The sequence below is a fragment of the Carcharodon carcharias genome, chromosome 7, assembly GCF_017639515.1.
Source record: "Carcharodon carcharias isolate sCarCar2 chromosome 7, sCarCar2.pri, whole genome shotgun sequence".
Classification (NCBI taxonomy): domain Eukaryota; kingdom Metazoa; phylum Chordata; class Chondrichthyes; order Lamniformes; family Lamnidae; genus Carcharodon; species Carcharodon carcharias.
In genome coordinates, this window is record NC_054473.1 from 22,611,473 (window position 1) to 22,630,198 (window position 18,726).

General features: G+C 37.7%; 1 protein-coding gene and 1 long non-coding RNA gene across 7 annotated transcripts in view; one reads left to right on the forward strand and one right to left on the reverse strand.

The window, feature by feature from the left end:
* Positions 1-17,696, forward strand: part of LOC121279709 (peregrin-like) — a 41,467-nt gene extending 23,771 nt beyond the window's left edge. For both annotated transcript variants that reach the window (XM_041190952.1, XM_041190953.1), the window contains 7 exons: positions 1,379-1,666; positions 3,132-3,279; positions 4,401-4,534; positions 5,952-6,067; positions 8,168-8,322; positions 9,311-9,452; positions 17,132-17,696. In XM_041190952.1, the coding sequence (XP_041046886.1) occupies positions 1,379-1,666; positions 3,132-3,279; positions 4,401-4,534; positions 5,952-6,067; positions 8,168-8,322; positions 9,311-9,452; positions 17,132-17,248 (1,100 nt within the window). In that variant the 3' untranslated portion in view covers positions 17,249-17,696. The remainder of the gene's footprint in view (positions 1-1,378; positions 1,667-3,131; positions 3,280-4,400; positions 4,535-5,951; positions 6,068-8,167; positions 8,323-9,310; positions 9,453-17,131) is intronic.
* On the reverse strand, positions 3,794-12,485 carry LOC121279710. Of its 5 annotated transcripts, none has more exons than XR_005943482.1 (4): positions 12,035-12,485; positions 10,565-10,601; positions 9,307-9,359; positions 3,794-4,499 (listed from the first exon to the last, which is right to left on the reverse strand). It is a non-coding gene; the product is annotated as an uncharacterized LOC121279710 (long non-coding RNA). The 5 variants fall into 5 exon arrangements; XR_005943480.1 differs by having other exon boundaries at positions 9,254-9,359; XR_005943484.1 differs by lacking the exon at positions 12,035-12,485 and adding an exon at positions 10,698-10,854.
* Positions 17,697-18,726: the final 1,030 nt, after the last annotated feature.

Genomic DNA, 18,726 nt, shown 5'->3' on the forward strand with positions numbered 1-18,726 from the left:
ACCTGGTGGTAAAAATGCATAAATCATTAAAATGGCAGGACAGATTGAGAAAGTGGTTAGAAAGGCATGTAGGATCCTAAACTTAATAAATAGAGGCTTAGAGTACAAAAGCAAGAACACAAGAAGCAAGAGGAGTAGACCATACTGCCTGTCAAACCTGCTCTGCTAATCAATACAATCACGGCTGATTTTGGACTTCAACCCCATTTTCCCACTCGCTCCCCATATCCCTTGATTCCCTGAGAGACAAAAATTTGTCTATCCCAAGCTTAAATATATTCAACGACGGAGCATCGGGGTGAAAATTCCAAAGATTCACAACCCTTTTGAGTGAAGAAATTTCTCATCTCGTTCCTAAATGATCGTCCTGTTATTGTGAGACTGTTCCTCTGTGTTTTAGTTTCCCTGGCCAGTGGAAACAGCCTCTGTGCCTATCCTGTCAAGCTCCTTAAGAATTTTGTGTTTCAAGTAGATCAACTCTCAATCTTCTAAACTACAGAGAATATAGGCTCAATTTACCCAGCCTTTCATCATAGGACAACCCCCTCATCCCATGGGCTAACCTTCAATATACTGCCTCCAGTGAAACGATATCCTTCCTTAAATGTGGAGACCAAAACTGCACACAGTATTCCAAGTGTGCTTATGATGAACCTTAATAAAACACTGGTTCGTCCTCAGCTGGAGTATTGTCGAATTCTGGGCACCACACTTTAGGAAGGATGTGAAAGTTTTGGAGAGAATGCAGTAAAAATAAAATTATGAGAAAGGTTCCAGGGATGAGGGACTTCAGTCACATGGATAGATTGGAGAATCTGGTGTTATTCTCCTTAGAGAAGATCGAGTGGAGATTTGATGGAGGTGTTTTAAATCATGAGTGGTCTAGACAGTGTAGATAGAGATAAGCTCTTCCCATTGGTGGAAAGGTCAAGAAACAGAGGACACAGATTTAAGACGAATGGCAAAAGTATTAAAGGTGACATGAGGAAAACCTTTTTTACGCAGTGGTTAGTATCTGGAATGCACTACCTGAGAGCATGCTAGAGGCAGATTCAGTTATAGCTTTCAGTAGGAAATTGGATAACCTGAAGGGAAAAAAATATGCAGGATTACAAGGAAAGGGCTTTTGCAGAGTTCTGGCACAGACTCAATGGGCCAGATGGCCTCCTTCTGTGCTATAACCATTCTATTGAATTAAGAAAAAATCCCTATGTCACTACATGGATTTGATTCTACTTAAAAGTTTCTAAAATTAAATTACTATTAGGTGGTCATTTGATTGTATTTTAAGTGTTGCAAAAGGGCATTCTTCTCTCAAAGGGTCATAAAGCGTTGGCTTTTATCATTTGGCCTTTATTGAAAAATGTTCCTCTTATAGGTCTTGGCACTACCTCTTCATCAGCCTCGGCAGCAGAAGTTGGTAGACGGACAAAATTCCTTTTCACAGCAAAATCCAAAAACAAATGTGTAGGTTTGCCCAAACGTCCAGGGCGGCCACCGAAGAATCGTGACACTCAGCTCCCACCGAACCAGGGCAATAGCCCTCAGAATCCAACTGCACCACAAACTCTGACCAGATCCAGCCAGCCAAGGAAACGAGGCCGCAGCCCAAGCACGAGCTCCGAAAGTGACAGCGACAAATCAGCTGGAGGTGACGCACACATAGGTAAAAATGGTGTTTTACAGTGACTTGAAATAAATTTGCCTGTCTAGATTACTAATGCTAAACATTTAAAATTCTGACAGTGAAGCACTGATTAAAATGCCAAAGGACCAGCTGGAGCAGTCAGTTAACATGTTGGACAAAGTTAATCACCATTTGTAGTTAGCAGGTGGAAAATGCATCCCAATGACTTTTCAACTGTAGGACCTGATGTTGTATCTATCCGTTATTGGTGGAATGCACATCTTTTTGTGTGGGTCATGCGGTTCCCATATAAGGTGCATTTTTGCCACCTCAGTCTAGTTGCTGATTGTAAATTAGTATAAACTGGTACTAAACCATAAGTTTAGCTTTTTGGACTGTAATCTAGCAGTGCGGATTGCTTGCCTTAATAGTGTTTTTAAAGAGCGGGCAATCTGTTTCACCAGATTACCTTCCAAACAGTGAAGATGAAAATCTACTCATCATCTGACTCGGAGAGGCTGCATCTTTGAGGCAGTGTGGAGGATACTTATCCTGATCGATCTTGGCAGTACTCAGTCTGGGAGCACTTGATGTTGGCACTGGAAACAGCAGGCAGGAAAATAGTCTGTTTGCCAGCACTGAAATTCGTAACCACGATGAGTACCTGAAAACAAAAGATTTCTTTGATATATAGCATTTCATTTGTGTTGAGAAATTGATTTTTTTTTAAATCTGTGTTAATTATTACCTTCTCATCAATATTCCTATATTTCGTTGTGGGCTATTTATGGCAGTGCACAGTGTTATAATGTTCAACATTTTGAGCTCTTGCTGGTGTGCCTGACAGGAGTTCTAATATGCTGCAATTGTGTTCAAGTTTTCATTTGCAATTTTCACTTTGTTGTTGGAAGTGGCAGAGGTAACTGACTGACACTTCCATCACAGAGAGAGAGAGAGAAAGAGAAAATTGTAGTTTGCCCTCCTCTGTCAGTCTCCAAGGGCTCTATTGGAATGATGGCAAAAGAATTTTGTGAGAAAGCCTTGGTAGAACAAAGGAAAGAAAGAAAAACTGTTTGGCTCATCAGACTGGATTTTCCATTGACCCCTTGTGTATAGACCAGGTCAGACCTTTTCTGTGGTGGAATGTACCCAACCTTTAAAAAGGTAAAGTTCTTTGTAATGCCTTCTTAATTCTGAAAATTAATCAAGCAAAACTCTGGGATTATCATCAGTTTGGTGCACCCTGAGATACCTGTACAATTGTGGCCCTTATTACCAGTGTTACCCAAAGTATAAGATGTTAATTTGGCTTTGGTAGCATAGGTGACATGATTTTGTGCTTGGTAGAACCACAGGCCCACTAGTGAAGATCTGATTATAATGCCATAACCCATCTAATTCCTGTACGGAACATGGAACTATGTGAGGAATTAAGAGAAAAATGACCATTAATTAAAATATTGTATGAGTAGCACATCTTTTCCAATCTGGTTTGCATTTTCAGGTTTGCCAGCAAATGGGTTTGATGGAGGCAATCAACCCGTGAATGAGAGTTTCCGTGTGTATCGGAATGAGCGAAGCCTCCCACGTAGTAGTTCTGACACCGAGTCCAGTTCCAGCACGAGCAGCAGTGCAGCTTCAGACCGCACTAGGTAATTGAGTTTTCTTTTATGTATTCATTACTGAGGTAAATAATGATTTGGGTGTCTATGGGGCTCAGCATCTTGTCGTGTAACTTCTCGTGCTTGGGTTTGAATGCGGCACAGATTTATGAGAGGCAGGTTTTCTGCCTATAGCCATAGTAAGGATCCAACTCAGGCAATATCAACTGACTTGAGTGGGCACAAGTTTACTACACAAAACTTAGGACTATGCTTTTCCTTTAAAACTAATAAATTTACTAAGTGAAACAAAGGTTTGGCACTCATTGGATAGTCTCATTCAGGCTATAATAATGGCTGTTATGGAATTTGTACTGTTTCAGTCAGGTGTGCATTTCGAAGGTTTAAGATGCCTTGTTCAGGTAGACAAGAAATATATTTTCTCTGCTTTTGGCCTTGCTGTGTATGACCTTGGTTCATTGATTTAAAAATGTGTATCTGCACAATGCGCTCATTATGTACGATAAATTGTATTGACTATTATCAGCAACAACAGTTAGAAGGATCACAGTTTGTTTTTTTATTGGTAAAAGTAAAACTCAAGTTCAGAGTAAATCAACAGAATCTAACACCTCTTCAGTACTACAGTGAACTTGGCTGTCTTAACTGGGTTTTTAACCAAATTACAGTAGAGTGTAACAGTCACATTTGCTGTTCAAAGCAACAATACAGACTTAAAAAGCATATGTTCAAAGTCTATATTCAACATATAATTGGTAGGCCTCCAGTGTAAACTATGTTGTGTGGGTTACACAGAGTTAATGACATATAACCACTTTCTTTGAATAACAGCCTAGCTGGAGTGTTGAGTAATTATGTTTTCCTCTCTGATGCTCTATTTTACTGGCTGGGTTAGATCTGCGATGTGCTGGTTAGGCTAAAATTGCCCCCCAAGTCTCACCTTGTTGCAACATATTTTGTGATAGTGCCACTTTTCTCTAACATAATGTCAAAGGTTGCAGATGAATACTGAGAGGGACATGCAAGAGTGGGTATCACCCATTATCTGGAGGGTGGCAAGTAGACTAGTGTGTATGTAGAGGAAACGATACCATTTTCCAAGCTCTCCCCACAAGCTTCTATCCTAAAAAGTGTCTTCTTTCTTGCACTAGCACAACCCCTTCGAAGCAGGGTCGAGGGAAACCTTCTTTTTCTCGAGTGAATTTCCATGAAGATAGTAGTGAGGATACTTCCTGTACAGAGAATGAATCCTATCCAATTGGATCAAGCAGGCACGGACATGGTGGTGAGTCCACATTTGGAGGGGGTAAAAAAAAGTTTTAGAATTTGTCACTTAAGTTCTAAAACATTTTCCTTCTATCAAGTCATAAACACAAACGGTGCTGTCAAGCAAGGAAGATTAAAGTTTTTTCTGAATGAGGTAGGTGAAAAGGTAAAAGTGTTGTGTATTCTATCAAGTTTGACAACAGCAGTAGCACCCGACATTTTAGTAGCAGAATACATGAAAAAATTGTGTATGCACACATCTATGTGCACATATATATATATATATATATATGACATTGTATAAAATGCCAGTGTATTAAATGCGCTGGATGCTATATTAGGGCATATATTTGCATAGCAATGTAGCATGCAATGAGTAAGAAAAAGTAAGTTTTCTATATGTAACAAAAATGGAATTTTATGAAGATTACAAAGCATTAGATCAAAGTTTGTTACAAGGCCAGAATATAATTGCAAGACAGAAAATGCAAGAAGCACACAGCAGATAAAATAGATGAACATTTTGGGTGTATACTTTCAAAAGGTTAATGCATCTTTTTTCTTTGCAGCTGCTGATGGACCTGCTTTGTGTTTCCAGCATTTTCTGCTCTTATTACAATTCTCAACAATTGCAATTTTTAACATTCTTTATTGATACAGTCACAATTCACATTGGGGTTTGAATTGCTTTGGCCATTTCTGTGTATTACATGCCTTTTAACAGTACATTGCACACACTCTGCAATCAGTTTTTCCTCAGTTCTAAAGCAGAATGTATCTTTGTGCACATCTTGCTTCAGCTAACCCCACTAGCATTACATTAGTTAGTGCAAATAGGTTGGGCATCATCCTGGGAAAAATGTTGGTGGAAATATTTGCACTCTGTTCCGATATGTAGCATTTCTCCCTCATACTGTGTAGAAGTAACCCAGATTCCAAGTGAAGGATCTTCTTTAACAAATCTTAACTTGACTTCCCATTATGGTTCTTGTATGGTATCACTTGGGAAGAAGTTTGTTCATCATAACTGTTTAACATTTTGAAAATGGGCCAGTTGGATCTTAATGGCTTTTATTTCAAAGTAGTATTCCCCAATATCTTTTTGTCCAGTGTGCTAATCTAAAGGACTTCAAACTATATAAAAATGTGCTGTATTGCATGCAGATGTGAGGACATGTAGCATTTTGTGTGGCAAAACACTGATTTGGAATGGAAGATCTGAACCTTACTCATAATTCTAGTATAAAAACAAGTGACTTCAATTATCTGTAAAAACAAGTTTTCTACCTTCCACATTTAGTTTAAAAAGTTTGAATGATTCCTAAATTTCAGCTGAATTTTGAAGCAGATAAGATTTCTGCCATATGGCATGACTGCATAAAGAACTTTCTTTAATTTCTCTGTTGAACGTACTAAATCTCTTTCTTATAAAACAGTGCGTAAGGGATTGAGCCGGTCTACAGGCTGGATGTCAGATGATGAGGACAGTCCATTGGAGTCCCTGGATTTGGTCTGGGCAAAGTGCAGGGGATACCCATCCTACCCAGCTCTGGTATGTCCTTTGACTTAGTGAATTAGGTTGCAGTGGCAATCAAGAAGTTTGCCTCTGAACTAATCCTTGCTGGTCCATTTACAATGTGCAACTTCTGATCATTGCCATTTAATTTCTAAGTTATGAAAAATGCACAAGTCTCACCCTTTCTGCAAAATTATACGATTTTTTAGTATATTCATCTGAGGACAGCACCTCCCATTAGGAAACAGAATGAACAAGCTGAACTTTGATCTGTTGACCAGTGAAAGAGAAAAAAAAAGACTTGCATTTATATAGTGCCTTTCACAACCACAGGACATCCCAAAGTACTTTTCAAAAAAAACTTCATTGGCTGTAGTATGGTCACTGTTGTAATGTATAAATGAAGCAGTCAATTTGCAGCCAACAACTCCCACAAATAGCAATGTGATAATGACCAGATAATCTGCTTTTTGCAATGTTGATTGAGAGATGAATATTGGAAAGTCACTTCCCATCCTCTCTAAATCTGGTTCATATAGATAGAATAATTCCTGTTTTATAATCCACAATAAAATCTATTTCCATTTCTTCCTGCACTATAGAATTTCTGATCCAGATGTGACTAGAATTTAAATATGTATACCTTGCTCAATTCCCCCTGAATGTGGTACCATTGCACTGACGTCGCTGAACAAGGGCTCTCCATTGGTGTGGTCATTAACTTTATGATGCCACTTTATGGAACTCTGTACAAAAATATCTGCTGTGTTCAGTTTGAACAACTTAAACCATAAAACATGTTGTTAATAAGAATGAAAGGGCAACTGCTAGGTTTATAATAACCTATCAGCAGAATACATTTCCTCACTTCCCCATTATTTGATACTGGGGCTAGTGGAAATCCAATTTAGACAGTTTTGACTCAGTATTACTTTGGGAACAGAGATGGCAGTGTTGCATTATACTGATAACATTGCTGCCCAAGTCAATCAATATCCATATTGAAAACTAAACTTTCAAAATTTTCTACAATGTGCAACGAATTAAAATCATTCAGCATAGTACGGAGTTCCATATCTTCCATTTGAAAAATGAGATTTAATGATATAGACCTTAGGAAAAATGGCACAGCCAAGATCAGGAACTTGCCACACAGAGAATCATAGGTGCGAATCCATGTCCCACCACTCTGTGGCACTGTACGTCAGTGCTCTAACATGTTGCACTGCCATTAATAAAATAGTTGAGTTGTCCAGGTTCCTATACAAAAACAGTGGTGGATAGACCTCAACAGAATCTAGCCACAAATATCAATGTAAACTGCAATTACAAAGGAATTGGGTAGAGTATACTCCTAAATGTGTGCTACTTCTTGCTGTTAGCTTCTAATGGGACAAACTCCAACTAGTGTTACATTACAGAGAATAAGTCTGATGCGAAGATTTTAAATTGCACCAATTGGTTACTCTTACGATCCTCAGAGATCGATAACTTAAAATATTTAAATTTCCAGTGACTGACTGGAAAGATTGCATAACAAGATGTCAAGGTTTAAGACTTTTACTGCAACAAACGAACTAAAATAACACTGACTAAACACTATATTTGTAGGCAACTTAAACTCGTAGAGTATTAAAAAATTTTCCCATTTAACTTTTAAAATAACTAAAAATCCCTAGCCATGGTTATACTTTATATTGTCCCTTAAGTGGACACTATTCTACTGGAACCAGTCCAAAACTATTCTTCGCTCCCGATGGCCTGCTTCCTTTCTCCTTTCCCAGCTGGGTAACTTTTAATCTCAGGACTGACTTTCATGGTGAGAGTTACCCTGGAGATTCCTCTCTCGCTAGGCAAATCTTCCAACCTCTTTTTCCTCTTTAACTTTTGACAACCAAGCCACGAAGCTGGTTGCTGGGCAGAATTCAGAGCATGTCACATGATCCCCTTCATTCCAACATTTTAGCCTTATTTAAAAGGGACATAAAATCCTTTTAAAAGTTTGTATTTGTAACATTGCTGAGAAGGAAAATAAATTTTTTAAACCATCTGGTATAGACCATATTAGAAAAGCACAAAGATTCTAGAGAATGTAGTTATTAAGATGCTGCTGTATATCTATATCTGCTTCCACAGATTATAGATCCGAAGATGCCTCGGGAAGGACTGTACCATCACGGTGTTCCAATCCCTGTTCCACCATTGGATGTGCTCAAACTGGGAGAACAAATGACCGTGGAAGCACGGGAACACCTCTACCTCGTTCTTTTCTTTGACAACAAGAGAACATGGTAATATTAAAGAAACTGTTCTTTCTTGTTCAGACCACAGGGTTGAATCAGATTAATTTGAGATGCTATAGGTTCTGGGAAGTCACCAAGTTAAAATCGTCACTGAGAGTAAGGAGAGATGTTAGGAAAAGTGTACTTATCCAGAGCAAGGAAGACTTTGCCACAGGAGTAACTGAGGCAGTATGCACTGCATCTTTTAAGGGAAATGTAAGTAAATATTTGAAGCAGGGTACGATATAGGGAGAAATGAGACAGCAAGGTAATGGGCTTAAGTTCAGATTGCTCTAGCAAAAGATCCTCTTGGAAGGTTTTATCCCCTTGTGGTTATTCACACTCTAGGAAACTAAATCAGTTCAGTGGATTTTTTAATTGTGCAAGTTGTATATCATCTGTTGAATGGAGAGGGCTAAGTGAATTAAATGGCCTCTTACCTATTATATATATATATATATATATTATATGTTTCCATTTACACTAATGGACCACGTTTCAGCTTTGCATAAGAAGCACTTGGTGAGATGAGAGTGAACCTGTTAATCTCTAATTTCCATAGTGTTTTAGAATTTAAGTCAAATAATACAATTGAAGTTTTCTTCTAAACAAATAGCTATAAACTAAACAAGTTAATTATATTATCAGTGGTATACTAATGTCTACCAAATAGAGTATGTTTTGAGATTGTGATCTCCATTATAAAGCTCCAATTTGTACATGGATGTTTATAGAGCACAAGGAGGCCATTTGGCCCATTGTATCTGTGCTGACTCTTTGCCATGTAAAATTCAACCCCCTAACTTTTTGTCTAGAAATTGGGTCTCAGAAATTTGACTTTTACGTATATTTGACTGGCAGGAGCAGGGTTAGACAGGGAAAGAGGAGATTGAAGCAGATTGTTTAGTGGAAAATAAATTTGGTTGGTGAAAATATTTACATATTTAGTAGGCCACTTGTATACAATGCTGGTACATAATGTGTTCTTGTTACCCAGGCAATGGCTCCCTCGAACAAAACTTGTTCCTCTTGGTGTGGACCAGACCCTGGATAAAATGAAGATGTTAGAGGGGAGGAAATCAAACATCAGGAAATCGGTGCAGATTGCATATCATCGTGCCATGCAGCATCGAAGCAAGGTGCAGGGCGAACAGAGCAGCGATTCCAGTGACACTGACTGACCATAGAAATTTCATTCATTTTTTAATGTTTTATTTTTTTAAAATAAAAATGGACCTGCAGCTCAGTGATACTGAGTGTAAAATGCAGAAGACAGCACCGTCTCAAAGCACTGAATTTTAAACTATAAAGTATGGAGCAGAGACAGAACAGTGCTGGCCGCTAGACATGAGCCGATGGACAGCCGAGGGTTCTGAAAACAGGAAGCAGAGCAGCTATTCCAGCAGTACTAAACCGTGTTAAGCACGAGTCAAACCATTCTTTAAAACATATAAATTGAAGCAAGGGACAGTCATCAGATCTGGCTAAATCTAAGTCTAGATTTTTTTTATATAAAGTTGGCGAAATCAGAAGCCATATAATTCACTTTAATTAAATTCAGAGCATAAAATTAGCAATATATAGCATCGGATACTGTGAAGCCATGGATTGCCTTAACTCTTTTACTTGCTTAGAATTATGAATAAGTGATATTATGGACTCACAATTCCTGTATAAAGTCCGTCTCTTATGATATTCACATTTACATTATGAAAACCCTGCTTATAAAGGACAGGTCTATACCAGAACTTAAAACTTCTCCATTACATTACTTATCCATAATTTTCAGTTGAGGAAAAATATACCCTACCAATCCAGATGACCTAAAAAAGAAAGTGAGCATGGAGAGCTCTGACCAGAGGGAAATAATTACTGTCAATGGTTTTCAGGTATTAAATGGGGAGTAAAGCGACTAATATAATGAAAGTGAACAAGTTCACTGCTAGACTTCAGTTCCACTTCTAAATTACATAAAGACAACTCTAATTGTTTTGGGACAGTAATTGTGATTTTACGCCTGCTGCTAAATACCACACTTCAAACCATATATAATTTAATATATACACTGCAATTTAATCAAAGTCCTCATTCCTCTTATAAAATTAGTTAAGACTTATGCTTTTGAAGTTACATACCCTGACTACTCTTATCCACGTTACATTCAAGTTTACAATTGCATACATTTATCTGTAACTCTGGAGTTTCTCTCACACAATCACATTTGTACATTCAGATTTAGCCTTAGACTTACCTGTTAAGTTGCAGTAAAAGTGTTACTGTCTGACCTTCTGCAAAACAAGTTAAGCATAGAATTTACCCAAAGATAATATTGTCTCCCTTTCAACTTTTTTTTTGTTATTTGGCTTAAATTATGCTGACAGTACTTTATAAATTGCTGGACAGAAGTGTTTTTCTTGACAGAACAGTATGTATGAGAGTCAGTTATTGGCGCTTTACAGGCTGGTAGAGCTGCATTTTCACATTCCTGGTGTGTGAATAGTTTGCACAGGTGGGGTGATAAAATGATCACCTTCTGCATTCCTGTTCAGTCATAGTTTCACCTGCGAGTGTTTTAGTGGGGGAGGGGATGTAGAATCTGCTCAGAGAGGGCACTTTAATTAATGTGGATGATTAACTGGTTAAAGGTACCATCAGTAGGCTACATGAGTAATTGAATAAACCTCTAAACTCAATTGTTTCCTACTCTGAGTTGGACTTTAAGTCTTTTTTAAAAAAAAAGGCTGATGAGTTAGCAGAATTATTAGATTTATAATTTGTGTGCATTCCAGAAAAGCCAGTTACTAAGGGGATATGGAAAAGTTGTCTCCTTAATGGAACTACCTTATTTGTTGCCATGTATAACATTACTTTTAAAGCAATTCACAGCCACAGCTAAATCCAATTAGTTTTTATAGAATTTCCTTAGTATTAGGTTGTTGACAATTTCCAATAAATTTGCCACCACTTTCTGTCTGAAATAGACATCATATTTGGTTAGGGGTGAGTAATTTAACACAACCTTGTGTTGTGTCAATAGCAGGCATATAAATGCTGTAGGACCTTAAGGTTTGGAGCAACTTCTGGCCTAATAAGAGGCCCGAAGGAATAAGTCACCAGCACTGTGAGTGGCTAAATGAATACTAGGTACAGTATTGTGAATGGAGCATGGTGCCCTCTGTTCTCTTAAAGGCCCTGATTTAACATTGTGCATTAAGATGGTGAGTTCTGCTGAAAGTCTGCATCTGTGTTACTTCAAACAGGAATCTGTAATTGAAAGCTAAAGCTTTTAGGAAGAAAGCTAGGACACTTTCTATGTGTGTCTCCTTGGTGAAGGGAGGAGTACTTTTAGTGTAAAGTATTTCAAGCCCCCTCCGCCAGAGAAATGGAAAACAATTAATTAGAATATTTTATTCCGAGGGTGATCTCGTTGTGGGTAAATGGTGATATGATACTGAGCCACACAAACCAAGCAGCTGCCAATTCACTCCCTAGTCTGTGCTGATTTCAGCTTGGGTAGGAGTGAAGATGCTACAGTTGAACTCAACGTTGGGAATTGAGTGAAAGGGGAATTAATTAGCCAGGGTCTCTGCTTCTGATCATAATCCAGTGACACCCCTGCTTGTGAACCCTTGTCCACTGAATCTCCACTGAAAAACGCACATGTTGAATGATGACAATATCAACTTTTTCTAGTAGTACTGAATAGATAGTCTGGACTTACCGTTAAAGTTTAGCACCTTTTGGGGTTGCTGGTGTCTGTGGAACTCTACTCAGCAAGAGTTGATGCCTCCTGTGAGTGAAGCAAGCAGAAATAAAATGCATCCTTTCAAAGCGTAAATATCCCCATTTGTGTTCCTGGTAAAACAACGTGATGACCTGCCCGTTTTGGCTGTTTGTGTAGGAAAAAAAATCATATTTGGGTACCATATCCAACAGCTTTTCCTAAGCTGTGCTGTTATTGTAGACAGGGATGGTATCTTGCTGGTCCTGGACTGGTGTCAGTCTAACGATACTACTTAAAACTTCAGTCCTTGTCAGTATTGCTAATAATAATAGCACCTGTGATCACATTGAAATGCCGTTGAAGTATGGTAACTATGTCAGCAAACATGATATTGCTACACCAGGATTGAAATCAGCCTGGGAGTAACCCTGATCTCCACTCATAGCTTTTTGACAGGCACCAATGAGAACACCTGCTCTTGGGAAGATGTTTTATGTTTTGCTATAGTTTTTACGAGGGTCAGAGTTCAAATATTAAATATTGTCCTCTCTACCCCACCCCATCATTATTGCTGTTTAAGGAGATCAAAAGGAGAGTACAATCTCCATTGAATGCTCAAATGGATTCTTATATAGAATCATCGACTGACTAGCTTTTAAATGCTAGTTTATGTGGAAACATATTCTCAAGGAGCAGAATTCTTAGATAAAGATCCAACATAATTTTGTCCTTAAGTATTTTTCTGCAAAATAAGATCCCGAATCTAATTTTTACAAGTAAATGTTTTAAAAAAGTATGAGTTTGCTGATCTTTCAGTTGGGTTACCATTTTTTTCTCCAGAGCCTGATCATGAAAGCATTATATTTCATTGCATAACCCTGGATTCTAGTACTCATGCAGCTTATTGAAAGCAATGACTAAGAGGAATGTAAATGGTAAAATATCACATTATTGTGCCTAGCCTCAAGACTCCCAAAATTATGGTGGCTTTCATTAGGAGAACTGCCATCCTTGGTGAGTTGAACATAGAAATATTTGAATGCTGAAGCCATATTGTACCACATCAAAAAGTGGTTTAATGTGGACTTGTACCTTTCCATACGTAAGGTATGCTGTGATGGGGAAGCATCGAACAGAGGCTGGGCACTTCCTGACTTAGCATTTAGGGAATCTGCACTGACCTGCTTTTGGCTGACTTTAAATTGACATTGACAAAGATTCAGGTTAGTTGGATTTCCACTGATTGTGATTGCGTGGAAGATCTGAGGAATGGGCTATAATACCTTACTGGAGAAAAAGATGTTCCAAATCATTTTAAATCAAATATGGGCATGCATTTTATAGACAAATACTTGAGGTTAATGCATTTGTGTGGTTGGAATATCCCTTTAAAAGAATGACATATATTCCCAAAGCTGGTAACTTTAGTGTCTGCTTTTACCGCGACTTGGTGATATCTAACTTGTCTGAAATGCCAATTGATTGACACAGGTGTTGACAATTGAAATCAAATTAACAAAAGTGACCATTTTTAAAGGGCACAACAAATAAACCTCCAAATTATAAGAAAAGGAAAATGATAAAATTTAATCATTAATATTATCACCCAAGTCAACAGTGCACTTCAGCCCCTCCTGTGCCCAACAGTTGTAGAAAGCTTCAAGCATCCCAGCGGATACCACATTATCCCTCTCTAGGGACACCCAGGCATAGACAGGGCCACAGAAGAAAGGCAGTCAGGTGGGCCAAATGACCCCTTCAGTTAGTGATATCTGTGCTGCAAATGCATAGGGGACACATCACTGTTGGAACTTTGAAATGGAAGTTGCAGCCGAGAATTTATTGCTATCAGTATTAATGCATGAATGTTCAGTACATTAAAATAACATACAGCGGAATATAAAATTAAAGAAAGCATTACCTATTAGGTTCCCCTTTCAAATAGCAAAATCAGCACTGTGTTTGTTGACTGATATCACCAGCAGTAATTTTTAGCTTTTAAAGTCCATTCACATTCTTGTCCGATTCAAGCAATCAAAGCAGAGGTGTTTGTGTAATCATTGCTTTTCTATGAGATACCTTTAGTGTGCTTTGTGAATATATGACCTAGTGTACATTCAATCTGCTAATGACCTCTGCTAAGTATGGTACAAGGCTTTATTTGATGACATTCAGTATTAACTGGTCAGTTTTTATCCTTTCTATACTGTTTAATTGAAATGACAGCCACCTGTTGGATATCTGACTAGATCTAGCAATAGGCGGGTGAATGCACCATGGACAAGCCAGAACTTTTTAAAGATACTCAATATGTAGATAGATCTTTAATAATGTGTCCACTAAAAAAAAATTGCTGCATAACTTTGTCAGCTTTGATTAACAAAGTGTGTATGTTTTGTCTATAAATTAAAAAAAAGGCAGTGAAAAATAAAGAGAAATTTTTAAAAAGCTTGCTAATAATCTAAAACATAAATTGACAAATCCACTTTTTTCAAAAAAGAGGAACAGAACCAATCAAATATAGACCCTAATATATCTTGAGTTTACTATCTGTACGTACACAGTAACAGTTATTTCGTGTCTTGTCTTGTTGCACCATTGAATGCACAACTAAATTACAAGTCAACATCAAATATCATGCTGAATTGTGATAGTGAACCTCCTCTATTGAAATATGTGGTTTCAATTGTAACTTTGCTCTTTAATTTCATTTTTGTTCTTTTTTCCACGCCCAACCCCTTTCTTCCTTTGCTGGGCCCACTCTGTCATGGGCCATCCTCCTGAGCATGCAGTTTGGGATTTCTCAAACCTTTTAAATGAAAGCAGAAAGACACTTTTGTTTCAAGCGGGTGGGGCGTGTTTACTGGTTCATCCAAGTTGGAGTATCTATCACGTGTAATGGCCTTGGTATCCAACCCAAAGAGAAACAAGTTGGTGGGCTTGTCTTTTGGGAGCATTTAACCCTTTTGATATTGGGGTAGCATTCAGTGCTTCAACTGCTGAGCTTCTCCTTCCATGTTTGTTTCTAATCACTCACTGTTTATTAGACCAAATTGGAACACACAAGTAATAATTCTCATCATAAATAATAACTAACCCAAGTTTTAAGTTAGGTTAAGTAAACTAAGCCAGTTTTCCATGCAGCCCAGTTCTTGTTTCTCTTTTCTAATTCTTCAAGGACATTTTGTGGAGAGGGGTTTTGGATGATTTGAAGTTCAAATTAGTTCGACGAACAAATAAAGAATTCTATTTGCTTAGTAATGATTGCATCTCAACAGATACATAGCAATTTAGACTCTCAGTTGTCATTAGGAAATTGGATTGTTCAAGGTGTTTTAGCTAAAGTAATCTTTGAGCCCATGCAGCAATGAAACTCCATGTGTGCAATATTTCTATATTATATAGTCCATGACATGAGTCCCCAAGTTATTTAAAATCATTCCAGAATACACCTGGAAGGACAGTCTGTTAAATGAACAGGTGCCACAGTGAAGTTTTTAATATTTTTAATTTACTTCAGGGATTTTTCACTTTCTCACATGATTGAGTTTACTGTTTGCTTTCCTGAAACATGCTAGCTCACAACAACAGCAGGAAAATTGTAAGGTAGCAAAATACTCAAGATGATTGGCACTGGTTAGAATCTGTGGAATTGGGCAGTGATTCAGAACACTAGGCTCTATGGCACTAATGTTCAGTTTATGTTTGACAGCTCAACCATTTCCTATTGAAACAGTGTCATACATACTTTACAGCTGACCACAGCTAACCCCTGAGTTTAACAAGATGACTCACCTTGGGTAAGAAGGAATGGTTTGATTATTTGTCTTACAGAATAAATTTGTATATTTTAAAGAAAAATGAAATAATCCATTTCTTTTAATTGTTCCCATCTATTTTATATTTTTGATAACATTTTTCACATTGTATATCTAACTCTTTTTATTAGTTTTTGTTTTTTTCTCTGTATAAGTGCTGCTAATATAAGTGTGATATTAGATCTGCAAACAAGAGAAGGACCACGAGTGTTGCTATGCAGCCTGTCTCTAAAGCTATGTTGATGTTTCCTTTCCCGTGGAATCTGGATAGGATATTCTCCCAAGTGTCCATTTTGGAATTCCATGGTTAACAGAATTTTACAGTAAGGATTTACAAATCCTTATTAAATCAAAGTAGTGGGTTCCACTTGCAGACTTGAGCAGAATGTTGTGTTTGCTTGCTGCTTATGGATAAATACAAACCCCTAGCCGCCAAAACATTATTCTACACGTTTAAAAGTTTTTAAAAAGGAATGGTTTAGAAAGATAAAACTGCTGAGCATGTTTTGTCTCTACATGTTTAGTGTGGTAAGTGGTTCAAGGGAGAATAATCAAGATCAGATGATCAATGGAAGAATGAGGGGATATTCTGAACAACTTTCTAAGGTCATTAAGTGTATTGGAAGGGACTTACAATTGTATTTAACTATCAAGAAAAGTAGTTTCAGTACAAAGACATCCTGCTCCCCTGTACAGCTTATCTTTGTAATGGAGTTGTCATGGCCATTAGTACCCAGCAGGAAGGTTAGTTCTTAAATAGGAAGTTCCATTTTAAAGGTAAACCTGTACAGAAAGACAAAATCTCAAAAGTTCTTCCCTCAAAAATAGCTATTTACTTTTAACTTTAATGGTGATTTGGCAGAATTGCTGTGTACTCTTGCCATTCTTGATCCGGAAATGCTTATGCCTGTCATTTTGCAAGATAGAAAAATTGTTATCTTTTTCCCCACCACATTTTTTTACCCTTTAAAAAGCCCTCTCCCCCAACAAGCATACAAGAGCACTTTTCTGCATGAAGGTTCAGACAGTCTGATGCAACACCTCTTTGAGCAAACTCTAAACCATCAACAAAGTGTGATATTTTGCAGCATCCCTCATTACATTTGCATCAGGTCTAAAATTACATTTAAATTGTAATATTGAATAATATTGAAGCCTGAAAATTTGTTGGGTAGACTCTCCCCTCCGAAATGGAGATATATTTTTTAATGTAATTTGCTTTCCAAAAGGAGAAGAAACATTTAAAAAAACAAACCCTCTGGTCTTTTACACACAGGACATGGGTACCAAAATTGGTGGTTCATTGGTGGAGAACAAGGACACCAAACAGTGCAATGCAGAAGGAAGTTGTCTACCTGGAAAACGCATTTTATATAAAAGCTCTGTCTGTTAACAGGTGAACATGAATCGATGGCTCAGTCAGCTCAAAGTTATGCCCTAGGCAAATCCATTGTAAATAATGTACATTGTTATGTTAAGGATTTTTAAATTATTTTTTGTTTGTAAACATCTCTTGACATTTCTAGGCTTTCAGCGAAAACACTTCTTTGAGTACATTAAAATGGACATCATGAAATCTTTTCTAAATTTTTGCAGGTAATTCTAGTGGGCAGCAAACTGATGTGGTGTCATAGCAGAAGCACCATTTTAAACAAGTACATTTAGAATCAACTGTACTACAAACCCTTTCATACTTTGGGCTGGGAGCACAGTACTCCAAACCAGCAAAAAAAAGACTAGATACTCCTTTAATTTCTAGAATGTTTTTTCAGTTTGTATTTATTTTGGAAGAAAAAAATCTATCTGATTCTTAGGAAAATAAATAAATGGCTATTTGAAAACTTGTGTCACCTGCTTTACATTATTCAAACTTTTCCCAACTCCTACCTCATCCTACCTTAAGCCGAAAAGGAAGACTGATGACAACAGGTCTAAACTAGTGATATCGGATGAGGGAGAATTATCATTGGGTGCCATACTATTTTGAATGGGTTCAAGAGCAGAGGGACCTGGGAGTGCATATTCACAAATCCTTGAAATTGACAGGGCAAGTTGATAAGGCAAATAGGAAAGCATGTAGGATACTTGGCTTTGCAAATGGGGGCATTGAATACAAAAAAAGGAAGCCACATTAAATCTTTACAAATCACTGGTTAGTCCTCAGCTAAAATAAAAATAACTTGCATTTATATAGCACTCCATGACCACAGGATGTCTCTTGGCACTTTACAGCCAATGAGGTGCAGTTAGGGTGTACTGTAGGAAACAGCAACCAATTTGCACACCACAAGCTCCCATAAACAGCAATGTGATAATGACCAGATAATATTTATTTTGTGACGTTGATTGACGGAAAATGTTGGCAAGGATACTGGGGATAACTCCTCACTATTCTTCAAAATAGTGCAATGGAATCTTTTACATCTACCGGAGAGCAGACTGGTCCTCAGTTTAGCATCTCATCCAAGAGGCAACACTTCCAGCAGTGCAGCATTCCCTCAGTACAGCTATGGATCCTCTCAGCTTTGATTTTTGTGCCCCTAGGGTGGAATTTGAATCCACCATCTTCTGATTCATGAGAGAACTACCAACTGAGCCATAATTGACATTGTGTACAATTCTGGGTGCCACACTTTCCAAGAAGGATGTTAAATGCTTTGGAGGGTATAGAGAATGTTTCCTAGGGACAAGGAACATAAGTTATGTGGATAGATTGAAGAAGATTGTATTATTCTCCTTAGAGAAGATTAAGGAGAGACCAAATTGGGTGATTCAAAATTATGAGGGGTTTTGAGAGAACAAGTTGAGAGAAACTGTTTCCTTTGGCAAAAGGGTTGATAACCAGAGATCATAGGTATATAACTATTGACA